The sequence below is a fragment of the Toxorhynchites rutilus genome, chromosome 2 (genome assembly GCF_029784135.1).
Source record: "Toxorhynchites rutilus septentrionalis strain SRP chromosome 2, ASM2978413v1, whole genome shotgun sequence".
In the NCBI taxonomy this organism is placed as follows: Eukaryota; Metazoa; Arthropoda; class Insecta; order Diptera; family Culicidae; genus Toxorhynchites; species Toxorhynchites rutilus.
This window is the reverse complement of record NC_073745.1, coordinates 245,041,364-245,055,172: the sequence shown is the minus strand read 5'-3', so window position 1 is coordinate 245,055,172 and position 13,809 is coordinate 245,041,364. Positions and strand designations below refer to the sequence as shown.

The following is a 13,809-nucleotide window of genomic DNA, read 5'->3' as shown; positions in this document are numbered from 1 at the left end:
ATAGATCACGTAGGCCATGCTTCACTGTCAATTTTTCGTAAATTTGGAAAAATGTCGTCGAACGAAAAAGAGCGTCGTGAATTAATCCTGCGCACTCATTTCGAGAATCCGGAGTTGTCACATCGGGACATCGGTAAGATGCTGGGAATCGTCCAATCCACGGTCAGCAGAGTACTAAAATGATACTTCGAGAACCAAACCATCGACCGGAAGGTGAAGAACGGCAAAAATGGATGCTCCGTCAGTGAAAAAGATCACAAGCGCGTAGTTAAGCAGTTTAGACGTGATCCGAGAAGTTCGGTCCGGGATGTCGCCAATAAGCTGAATTTGTCAAGTTCATTCGTCCAGCGGACCAAGCAGCGGGAGGGCCTGCATACATACAAGGTTCAGAAGGCTCCTAACCGCGACGAAAGGCAAAACATGGTGGGGAAGACGCGAGCCCGGAAGCTGTACACCGAAATGCTGACGAAGCCGCATTGCCTGGTAATGGACGACGAAACCTACGTCAAAGCGGACTTTCGTCAGCTGCCGGGCCTGTTGTTCTTCTCCACAGAGGACAAATTCAGCGTTCCGGAGGAGATTCGCAAGCAGAAACTATCCAAGTTTGCCAAAAAGTACATGGTGTGGCAAGCGATCTGCTCTTGCGGTAAGCGGAGCGCCCCCTTCGTGATGACCGACACGGTAAACGGGCAGGTTTACCTTAAGGAGTGTCTACAGAAGCGCTTACTACCATTATTGAAGCAGCACGAGGGCCCGACCATCTTCTGGCCGGATCTCGCTTCGTGCCACTATTCAAAGGACGTGTTGGAGTGGTACGAAGCCAACGGGGTCACCTTCGTGCCAAAGGAAATGAACCCGCTCAACGAGCCGGAGCTTCGCCCAATAGAGAAATATTGGGCGATTATGAAGCAGGCCCTCCGGAAGAACCCAAAAGTTGTCAAATCGGAGGCGGACTTCAAGAGAAAATGGATTTCTGTTCGAAAAAAACTACAACCTGACGTTGTACAGAACCTTATGGACGGGGTAAAGAGGAAGGTGCGAGCATACGGGCTTGGGCTCGAAGTATGAATAAAAAGAAAATGCCAAAAGTTGCTTAACAGTTTTTTTTTACTGTCTAAAATTTTCAAAAGGATCGGTCTACTGGGCGAATTTCTACAGCATTTTTTTCGTGATGCAATTTGATGTGACACACCCTTTATTATCGGCCAATCGAGAATAATTCATAATACGCATCTAATAACATTATGAGCTAACGCCTAATTGTAGGCAAAAATATTTTTCGTTGCGTTGTGGGGGAAAACGAGGCTAGTAAAATCGGAAAAACATACCTATTTGAATTGTCAAATTGTTAACTTTTTTTTAATATATTCACTGTTCATGTTTTGAGCAAAAAAAAAAAAATGCTGGATAAATTTCCTGTCCAATGGTATATAACACAACATATGTCGCGATAACAATTTTGAGTAATATGCGTTTGAAAACTTCTCATGAATCGTAGAGTTACTATAGTCATATAGAAATATAGAAATAGAAATCAAAGACATAGTCCTATGTCAAAAAATCCTATCCAATCCAACGATATCAATGAATAACTGTCTATTGATGTTGGGTTCCAGCTAACATTCTATATTGTATTTATTACCGTTGAACGGTAGAGCGAATGAACGATTCAAAAGAACTGATTCACTTGGATGAACGGTCAGTGACTGAACCGTTCATCAAAGTGAACTGTTTTACCCATCTGTAATTAAAACCAATTTGTAATAATCTTAGGACAATTTCATAAGAACATAACTTGCTTCATTCTGAAAGTTACCTTATTTTTTTGGCTCCTATTTCACACCCGAGTAGATGACAGAACAGGACACGACATGAAGTCTCATGTTATGATAAATACAGTCACGCCATTCGCCTTCTGGAATACTGTGACTCAAACCATCTCACTTCACTCGCGGTGCCATATAATTATCAATCCTATAATTTTGGTTCGCTTGGAAACTTTAATATATGTTCTACAAATCATAAATTTCCATTGGATCAAAAAAAAAAAATGATTAAAAAAATTGTGTCGAGATTTTTTATTGAAACACTATGATGAGTCAAAAAAAATCATGTTTTTAGGGACAGGATGTAATTTCCATTTTTTTAGATTGTGGGATATGATTTTAGGAGAAATAAAGCAATGAACGGCATCTATTACAAATTGGTTTATTTTTAGAATTTACATTTCAAGTCAAACGGCAATATCAATGATGAGAATAGAGATTGAAGTTGGCGTAGCTGGTAGCATGCCCAGAGCTATGTTTTCCGTTAAATGATTCTCCCCCGAATCCGTGTTTGTGTCCGTGTTCATGACCGTGTCCGTACGACGATCCTCCGCCAAATCCGCCCTCATGATGTCCATACACCTGGGGATGATGAGCGTGTCCAACCCGCTTCACGTGAGCCTGGAATCCGTTGTGTTTGTCGGAAGTATACTCCACAATGCGCTTGGTTCCATCCGGTTCATAAAGGGAGTACTGACCCTTCACAACATCTCCATCACGATGCTCCCATTGTTGCTTGTTGTCTCCCGTCTTGTGATCCTTGACACCATACTCGAATTTGTACTTTGGATAAGCGTGATGATCCTTATGCTCATGACCTCCGTAGCCACCGTCCCAGTGAGCCGAGACGGCGACCCCAAGAACAACTACGGAAATTATAATCAGCTGAAGTGAACAGATTAGATTATTTTACGACAATGTACAATAAATCACACAATTTCAACAGACCTTGAACATGGTGTATACTGTTTGGATCTACTCGATTGAGATGCTGAAAGGGAACTGATGCCGAATGATTCTGCTATGCGCTAACTTATATCTTATTCAGTTATGCATTATTCTCCAGCTCTTTCGATAAGACCTTCGCATAAAGTCATTCTTATGGTTGACAAATTGGTTAGAAATCGATTTGGCAATGCAAGCGTGTTCCGCGTCAATACAATGGAGAAAACCAAAACTTCTCAAAAAATAATAGAAAAGAGAAAATAGTCGTATGAAAAGTGATTGTTCTGTTATTGATTTTGTTATTATATATTATCGTATATTATCGTATATTATTGTATATTATCGGTTCATAAACTTATGTCGGGTTATTAGTTATCATCATGTAATTGATGTAACATTTTTTTTTCATTTCTTGTATTCACAAATAGTAATTAATTTTGATAAAAAATTGTTTACTTCTTGGGTTCGGTTGTTGTTTTTTTCTTGTGCATAATCAGTGGTAAAATTTGTGGAAACAAAGTGCTGTTAAAATTTTTTATCGCGACGATTAGCACCAGTAAAATCATTTATGTGATCGACGCTAAAAGGATAAGTTTTTAATGTGTATTCTATGCTAGTAAACTGTAATCAAATTGCTGGGTTCAGCTGGTATTCAAGTAAATTACAACACTTTTCACTGCAGTAGTGGTAGTGTTTAGAGGAGCTTGAATACCTCACTCTTTGATTGAATTTGCTGCCGATACATTGTGTGTTCTCCTAGCACTTTCGACCAGCACGCGCTTGTGTTATTGTTTTTATTTTCATTTGCCTCGCACGGCCCGGCCGATGGCCGGTGCACACGCGGATTCTGTTGAGTGTATTGATATGGGTCTAGTAGATATGTGTAGCCGCTGCTGTGAGAAGATAGAAAATCCGAACACAGAAGCGATAGAGTGCTACGGCAAGTGCCATGAAACAATACACATTGTATGTTTGCCGAGCGCGGTGCGTGAAAATATCGATATATTGAAAAAAATTAAAAATGCAGTTTTCGTATGTGATACATGTCTTCTGCTACATGAAAATGGCTTTGGGAATAATCATTTTGATGATTCCGTAAGTAAAATTTTAAATAATATCAATGAGCTGAAATGTTTAGTTGACTTGGCCAACAACTTTGAGCTCAAAGTGAAAGAAGTAGTAAGATCGGAAATTGGTAATTTATTGAAGAATAGTAATGATATTAACGCAGATGCAGAGGAAACACCTCAGCGATACAATCTGCGTTCAAACTCGAAAAAGCGCCGTCGTGACGAGTCAGCAAATGAGAATAAAAACACAACACCGTTGAGTTTTGCTGCGGTCTTGAAGGATGCAGGGAAAACAACTAATGAAGGAGTATCCAATAAAAGGCCTAGTACGGTGAACAAAACCTTGACCAGGGAGGAAATCCTAATCATAAAACCAAAAACAAAGCAAGAATCAGACTTTACAAGAAAAATTTTAAAAGAAAATGTCAATCCCAAGGGATTGAATATAAATGGTCTGCGAAACGGGAAAAACGGCTCTGTTGTTGTCTCTACTTCGGATAAAAACTCGATAGAGTTATTAAAGGTTAATTTTGAGAAAAAGTTGGGTCAGGACTATGAGGTTAAAATACCAGAAGCACTGAAACCGACGATCAAAGTAATTGGATTTAGTGAAGAATTAAATGAAAATGATTTAAAAATTACGTTGATGAAGCAAAACCCTTTGTTACAGAAAAATAAGCATTTTCAAGTTAGGAAAATATATTGTAACAATGCTGTGAGGTACAATAAATACAGTGCGATTATAGAAGTCGATGGGGATACATATAATAAAATGATGGAAGCCAAATCAGTATTTTGTGGTTTCGAAAAATGTCGGGTAATCGATGGTTTGATGATTCTGAGATGTTTTAAATGTTGCGAATACGGTCATAAGATTGTCGATTGCAAATCAGAAATTAGTGTGTGCCCAAAATGCGGTAAAAATCTTCAGTTCAAAGATTGTAACTCTGAAGAAATTCAATGCTCTAATTGTACCAAAATTAAAAAGGAACGAAGAATGGACATAGATACTAAACATTTTGCTTGGAGTACCAACTGCCCTATATTCCTTCGTAACTATGAAAGGAAAAAGGAACAGGTAGACTTTTCCATCTAGCCATCCAAGAAAGGAGTGTATCAAGGATATGATATACTTTATCTAAATGTGGCAGGATTACGCACACATTTCGATGAAATAGAAATATTGATATCCATCAAAAAACCGAAAATACTAATAATGGTTGAAAGACATTTGACGGATTTAACCGATCTAAATGAATTTAATGTAACTGGGTATACAATGGTAAACTGTTTGTCGAGATCTGTGCATACAGGAGGTGTATCTATGTTCATTTCGAACATTTTGAATTTTAAAGAAATATACAATAATACATACAGGGACAATTGGTTTCTAGCTGTAGAAGTCAGAAGTTCTAAAATATCTGGAATCTACGCTGGAATATATCATTCGCCTAGTAGTAGCGATAAAGACTTTCTAGAATTTCTGGAAGATGTGTGGTTACAACACATGCAAAATCATGAACAAAAAAGAATCATCATTACTGGTGACTTTAATATTGACTGGGTCTAACATAGAAAGTCTCATGAATTAAAGGCAATCACTCAAGCTGCTGGATTCAAACAACGAATAAATGATCACACCAGGATAACAAGAACAACTTCGACGACTATTGATTTAGTTTTTACTAATTTTGACGACGGTGTTATCGAGATTCTTCATGACAGCAAAATTTCTGATCATGAAACAATCGGTATGTTATCTAGCTTATCTGATGACTTTTTCAACTTTACCGAAACGAAGAAAAAGTTATATAAGAGTTGGAATAACTATTCGAAACGCAAGTTGGAATCTGTTTTGCAGTGTAATATAACGCCGATTGGAGAGCTATTTTCTCTTCATGATGCTGCAAAAAATCTTGAAGAAGCACTTTGCTCTTCAATGAAACATATATTGGCGGCTAGGGAATTGGAGATTTCAGCACTAAGACAGGGCACAAACAAGGCCTGGTACAATTCTACATTGGCTTCCATCAAGAGAAGACGAGATCATTATTTATTAATAGCGAAACGTACAAACAGTATTAGAAATTGGATCACGTATAGGGTATGGAGAAACATGTATGTACGTGAACTTAAAAGTTCCAAAAATAAATTAATTCAAAATGAAATCAGCGCAATTGAGCATGATCCAAAGAAACTGTGGAAAAAAATAAAAACTTTATGTAATCCAAGCGGAAATAGAGATATCGACATTGAATTCGACGGTAATAAGGAAAATGACTTCATAACTGCAGAAAAGCTAAACAAATTTTTCACGTCAAGTGTGGAGGAAATCCACAATGGTATTGTATTTTCTACAAATCGACTTAATTTTGCTTATCCTAGTCTGTCTTCAGAATTGAGATGCTTTAGAACCATCAGCATGGAAACACTGAGGAAGGTAGTAATGGATTTAAGAAACTGTTCAGGTGTTGATGATATTAATAAAACAGTATTAGTAGATGCATTTGATTTAATCAAAGAGAATCTACTATATATAGTAAATGATTTAATGATTCGTGGCGAATGCCCACATAGTTGGAAGAAATCTGTTGTCATACCGATTCCAAAAAATCCAAAATCATCCAAACCAGAATACCGTTGGCCAGTTAATATGTTACCACTGTACGAAAAGATTCTAGAGATTGTTGTCAAAGATCAATTATTGGAACATATAACGGAAAATGAGATACTGGTAGATGAACAGTCAGGGTTTAGAAAAAATCACTCTTGTGAAACGGCTCTCAATTTGTTGCTCTTGAAGTGGAAACAGGCTATAGAGGCGAAGAAAGTAGTATTGGGTGTTTTTATTGATTTGAAACGGGCTTTTGAAACTATAGATCGACATAAGTTACTAAACTTGCTTTCCAATTATTGTAACTGGACCTGTATTGAACTGGTTTGGAAGTTACCTGGAAGGGCGAACACAAATCACTATTTATAGGGACAGTAAATCATCGGCGGTACCAGTGAATCTGGGTGTGCCTCAAGGAAGTGTTCTGGGGCCGCTGCTTTTCTTGCTTTATATCAATGATATCAAACAGGTGTTAAATGGCAGTGACGTAAACTTATTTGCTGACGACACTGTTATTTTCGTTGTAGCTGATACATTGCAAGATTGCTACATAAAGATGAACCATGAACTGCTAAACTTAGACGAATGGTTGAAATGGAAGAAACTCAAGTTAAACATAAACAAAACGAAGTATATGGTAGTATCTACACGAAATCTTGACAATGAAGGTCGTAATATAACTATTGATGGGCAAACGGTGGAAAGAGCATTATCGATCAAATATCTTGGCGTTATTCTTGACGAAACGCTGCACTTCGACGAACATAGTTTATATGTAGGCAGCTCAAAAATATGGAGTGCTCTGTAGAATTAGTCGATTCTTGACCTTTGAAAGTAAAATCACTATCTATAAGGCACTAATTGCTCCACATTTTGATTATTGTGCATCTGTGCTATTTCTTGCAAATAAGAGGCAAATGCAAAGAATGCAAATTGTGCAAAACAAGGCGATGCGCCTTATATTGAGATGTGATCGACTAACTCCACGAAGATTTATGCTCGAATGCCTGCAATGGATGTCAGTGAGTCAGCGTATTAAGTACTGCACGCTTACGTTCATATATAAGATGACTAACGGTATGACACCGAATTATCTACAAAACACGATAACGTATGGGAGAGATATGCACCGATATAACACAAGACAAGCAAGTGACCTCAGAACCATGAACTTTCGAATGTCTTGTACCCAAAATTCGCTTTTTTACAGAGGATATCGACTTTACAATACATTACCAAATGAAGCAAAGACAGCAACAAATCTTCGAAGGTTCCGTAGTATTTGTAAAGAGTTTTTGAAGCATGATTTGGATTTGTAACCCAGTATAGAATCAATGTTAATCAATGTTAGCATGTAAGATAACGAAGTTATAACGGATATTTGTGTTTCTTAACTTATGACTATGATGATGATGGTATGTTAATTGTTTGCGGAACTTAAGTCGTATTTTTTTTTTCTTTAGTCGTACATACAAATTTAATTTTAAACAATAGTTTGAGCCCGCGCGCGTTTACACACATAGAGAAGCATGAGATTGAACATGAACAAATTTTTCTCGAATCAGATAAAAACGTTCCAACGGGTTTAATGTGGAAACCGGATTGAAGCTAGGGATAGCTCAACTGGAATACTCGTAGATTCATCTTTTCAACAGATAACGAGATTTTTCTGTGTTGTGGCGGATCTCATTGCAGATTTCAGGTGGATACGTTTAAACTCCATGTTGAATGTAGGACCTGAAGTATCGGCTGGAATTAGGCTTAGGTTTGCTCAGCTGTCTGGTCTCGAAAACGATTAACAGACCGTTTTCGGGTATCCAGTGAAGCAGGAATTCCTTTGTAAATTCAAGGCTAATACTGACATAGGTATTGGGTTCAATTCCTGATCGGTCAAGGATTTTTTTTCGGGTTGAAAACTTTCTTGACATGCCTTGGGATAAGTAATGGGCCTGAAGTATCGGCTAGAATTAGGCTTGGGTTTGCTCAGCTGCTTGAACTCGGAAACGATAGCATCGTGGCCGGGTATCTCATAAAGCGGGAATTCCCTTGTAAATTCGTGGCTAATACTGACATAGGTATTGGGTTCAATTCCCGATCGGTCTAGGGTCTTCCCGGGTTGGAAATTCTCTCGACACGCCATGGAATAAATGTGTCAAAATGATGATTTAAGTAGTTCTTTCGATTAGGAATCTATGCCTGTGATATAACCAGTTCATCTCTTTCTTGTTTTTTTTTATTCAATATTTTAACTGGTTAGTTGTATAGTACAATAAATTTTAATATAAATATAATTATCAACAAGAGCTCATTCAGCTCAAACTTTTGTAAGGGGACCATCATCATGATTTCATATAATGAATTATGTATTGTCTTTTGTGTGTGAGTGTGTCCTTTTTTATTACTCATTTTATCTTAAGACTGATGATGATGGTATTATTTGTTTTGTTTTGTTTTTTTTTTTATTTAAATTCAATTTTTCAATTCAATTTAAAAAAATAAAATAATTGTGAAGTCTACAATAGTTTGAGCCCGCGCGCGTTGTCAAACATAGAAATACTTGAGATCGAGCATAAGCAAAAGTAGTTTATCGCGAATAAAATAAAAGCATTCCAAGGGGTTGTATGTGGAAATCGGAATGAAGCTAGGGATAGCTCAAACGGAATACTCGTAAATTCATCTTTTCAACAGATAATTATAACGAGATTTTTCTGTGTTGTGGCGGATCTCATTGCAGACTTCAGGTTGATACGTTTATACTCCATGTTGAATGTAGGACCTGAAGTATCGGCTGGAATTAGGCTTAGGTTTGCTCAGCTGTCTAGTCTCGAAAACGATTAACAGACCGTTTTCGGGTATCCAGTGAAGCAGGAATTCCTTTGTAAATTCAAGGCTATTACTGACATAGGTATTGGGTTCAATTCCTGATCGGTCAAGGATTTTTTCGGGTTGGAAACTTTCTTGACATGCCTTGGGATAAGTAGTGGGCCTGAAGTATCGGCTAGAATTAGGCTTGGGTTTGCTCAGCTGCTTGAACTCGGAAACGATAGAATCGTGGCCGGGGATCTGATAAAGCGGGAATTCCCTTGTAAATTTGTGGCTAATACTGACATAGGTATTGGGTTCAATTCCCGATCGGTCTAGGGTCTTCCCGGGTTGGAAATTCTCTCGACATGCCATGGAATAAATACGATCAGATAATGGCTTATATTGTTCTTTCGATTAGTAATCTATGTCTGCGAGATAACCAGTCCGTTTTCCTTTCAATTTCAATTTGCATACTGGTTAGTTAATGAAAAATATAAATACCGTAATATAATAATTATCAATAAGATAACTCGTCCCGCTCAAACCTTTGTAGGGGAATGAGGTGGGACCATCATCATCATTTAAAACAAAAGTTGAAACTACAGACTACAGCCTGAAGATGCCAAATTTTTTGAACTGACAAAATAATATTTTTGTGGAATTGCGTGTCTCTCCTCTTCTTTCTTCTCAAGGGATAAAATGATTCTGGTATTGATGGATGATAAGGTAAATGATCTTGGTTTGTCCGATTTGGGGTGTTTTTACGCAACTGACAAATGCAAATCGATTTTTCTTCATGAAAACCACATATAATCGATACTAGTTTGGATTTGTTGAAAAGCCCCAAGTCTCTAGTTGCTAATACTACTACCATAAGACGTTGAAATTATTAATTTTTTTTTGTTTTTAACGATTTTCCTCAAAGAGGAATTATGATCATGGTTTGACCACCTCTGATCATGGTTTGTTCGGCTTTAGAAACCACCCTTTTTTAATGAAAACATTCGAATTCTCAAGTAGATGTTGGATTTATCATTGTTTAAGTTTACTGTCATTATATTGATCCATTCATAATTTGGGCTTTCTTTAGAATATCGCATTTTCTTGGGCATTTTAAAAGTGTTCACCTCAAGACACTCAACATTGAGTTCCTCAATTCTGTTTACCGATTCACATATACCACCCTGTTATGTTTCCCACTGATATTCGTTAATCATTTCCAGTTAGACAGTTGAATTTCTTACCAGAAGCTTATAGTCTTTCTCTGTTCGTTACAAACCTTTTGAAGGTTATGAGTACATATAACAAACGGCCCTTCTAAGAGCTACTATTAGGTGTTTTAAATGAGTTAAACTAACAGATTTATGAACAATGAAAAGAATTACATTTAAAATAACCAAGTGTTCTGAATAATCACAGTCCTACGTCAAACTTCCGTCCGTGCTCCTAAGCTCAACCCTTCTACTTTTTTTTATTTAAAAATGAAAAATGAACCTTCTTAGGACACCTTTTGTACGCATATTTTTAAAGTCGACTGATGTGTTTGAAGATTTTGAATTAGAACATTCTACTCTGAATTTATGATAGTAATAGTGCAATTCCAAATGAAAACGTCCAAAAAATGCTGATTTCATAAACATGTATTTTTGATTTGAATGCAAGTTTGTATTCCGATTGGGTTGGAGGAAATATGAGTTTTCCACAGCAATTGGGAATTTTTTGACTCAAGTGAAATTTTTGAGAAGGCCGTGTCGATTTTAGTAAGTGAAATATTTAGTAATTTATATCTCAAAAACTATAAGCCCTACCGAAATAGTGTCTTAGAAAAAGTTATAAAGTATTGAAAATACGTGAAAATAATATACACAGAGAAAAATATACACTTTTTAAGAAAAAAATAACTTCAATTTACAATATCTAAAATACGATTTTAATTTTGTTTCATTTTTTCATATAAAATAGAAGTCATGGAGAAAATTCGAAAAATAAGTCCAAGATGGTAAAGCTATTTTTGACGAACTTTATGGAACATCGTTTTTTTTATGAATTTTCAAAACTTCGTATGTTATATTCACAATCATTTTTAGCCACAAATTATGAATCATGATGTGATTTAAACCAAAAAAGCTCATTATCCATCTCCTTCTAAAAGCAGCTATTCTCGAGATATTCAACAAAATATTTCTAATTTATTGTCTGTTTTATAGTAAACTAGCTGGGCCGGCAAACTTCGTCCCGTCCAAAATTTATTTTTTGCTGTCACATCCATATTTCCTTACTAAGCGCACGTTCATGGGTCCAATCGCCGAACTGTTCAATGATTGAACTTTTAATCTACCCTTTAAAATGATTGTTTACTATAAAATTTCAGAACTTCTACCAAAACTCGACATTATAATATCAGATTATTTTCAGACACAATTCTCGTTCAAGATTTTTCAACCACTTGCAAATAACATGTTCCTCCGTTACATGGAATCAATGCTTGATACAGAAAATATGATAGAATGAAGACCGCTCTAAATAGGACAATTCCTTTCTCGAGTTTTGCTTTTATCAACAAATTCGGCGATTCTTATTTATATAGATGGAAGATGATATAGGAGTGTGTTTTATCACATTAAAATCCATTTCCACTTTCGAACGAAGATCAATTTCTTTACCGCAAATATCAAATGGACTAACAACGCTTGTCAATATGTGATTGTAGAACATATGGGAATTCAATTTTCCGAATTTTTCCTTCAGAGTTTTCCGAAAATTTTCAATTGTCATGTTTGGTTGGAATGTTTTTGGTTGAAATATGTGTAATATTTTTATGGGATCCCCTCTCATTCCAGAGGAGGGAGGGGTGTCATACCATTATAGATAGATTTCTCGTACCCTTTATTATTTCTCGAGTTATGCAGAAATTTGTGTTTCATTTGTATGGCCATAGAAAAGTGTATCGATCCCTAAAACCTCTAAATGCCAAGTTTGATTCCATTTGCTTGATTAGTTCTCGTGTTATTCAGTGCACCCCTCCATTCCCCTTCCCTGTACAGAAGGAGAAGGAGGAGTGTCAAACCACTTAAGAAACTTTGTTTCCTAAAACCTCCTCATGCTAAATTTGGTTCTGTTTGCTTGATAAGTTCTTGAGTCATGCAGACATTTATGCTTCATTTGTATGGTAGCCCCCATAGAGAGGGGGGAGTAGAGTCAAACCACCATAGAAACGTTTATTGGCCCCAAAAACCTTTTCAAACCAAATTTGGTTCCATTTGCTTGATTAGTTTTCGAATTATGCAGTGATTTGTGTCTCATTTGTATAGCAGCCCTACTTTAGAGAGGGGTGGAGCTCTAACCACCATAGAAACATTTTTTGCACTCTAAAACCTCCACATGCCAAATTTGGTTTCATTTGCTTGAGTAATTCTCTAGTTATACAGAAATTTGTGTTTCATTTGTATGGCAGCCATCCCCCCCCCCCTTTGAAAGGTAGGAGGGGTGTAGAACCACCTTAGAAATGTTTCTTGCCCCCTAAAACCTCCACATGCTGAATTTGGTTCCGTTTGCTTGATTAGTTCTTGAATTATGCAGAAATGTATGCTTCATTTGTATGTATTGTTAATAAAAAAAAGTGCACAACTTATTTTTCAGTGTATTTTCGTCACGTTTGAACAAAGTCAAACAATTCCCAATTGCTGTGGAATACTCATATTTCCTTCAACCCAAACGGAAAACAAACATTCATTTGAATTGAAGATACTCATGTTTTGTCATTTGTCGATTCCATTTGTAATTGCTCCATAATAGTCCATCAGATTTAGCTAGCTGACATTACTGCAGCGGTGCGCTATGGTGGTACGAGGATAAAGGAGTTCAATTCATTTAGAAGTGCTCCCGAGAAATGAAGCTCAGAGGAAGCTTAGCTTTAGAGTTTACTATCAATTTAAAATGTTGTTTATTGTTTTCAATCAATTCGATTCCGAAGGTTCTTGAAATTGTAACAACTATCTTGAGATATCGGAAGGTACTTCAATCCATCATAGAAACATTTTTCGTCACTAGAAAACTTCACATGCCAAATTTAGTTCCATTTGCTTTATTAGCTCTCGAGTTATGCATACATTTGTGTTTCATTTGTATGGCAGCCCCCCTTTAGAGAGCGGGAATGAGTGTTCAACCACCCTAGAAACTTTTATTGCCTCCAAAACCTTCATATCCCAAATTTGGTTCCATTTGCTTGTTTAGATCTCAAGTTCTACAACCCCCCCCCACTTTGACAGGAGGAGGAGTGTCGTACCACTATGAAACTTTTCGTGCTCTCTAAAATCTCCACATGCCAAATCTGGTTCCGTTTACTTGATTAGTTCTTGGGTTAAGCAAACCCTCCCCTCTCTCCTTTGTGATGGGGGAGAAGTTTCAAATCACCATAGAAACTTTTATTGCCCCTAAAACCTTCATATGTCAAATTTGGTTCCATTTGCTTGGCTAATTCTCGAGTTATACAGAAATTTGTGTTTCATTTGTATGGTAGACCCCCTTATTGAGGGGGAAGAATATCGAT

At 36.8% G+C, this 13,809-nt stretch overlaps 1 protein-coding gene across 1 annotated transcript; it reads right to left on the bottom strand.

Annotated features, from left to right (window-relative positions):
* Positions 1-2,246: 2,246 nt before the first annotated feature.
* Positions 2,247-2,815, bottom strand: LOC129766777 (adult-specific cuticular protein ACP-20-like). The gene is made up of 2 exons (XM_055767374.1): positions 2,775-2,815; positions 2,247-2,711 (listed from the first exon to the last, which is right to left on the bottom strand). Exons 1-2 carry the CDS (start codon positions 2,781-2,783, stop codon positions 2,247-2,249), a joined length of 474 nt encoding a protein of 157 aa, XP_055623349.1. The 5' UTR covers positions 2,784-2,815.
* Positions 2,816-13,809: the final 10,994 nt, after the last annotated feature.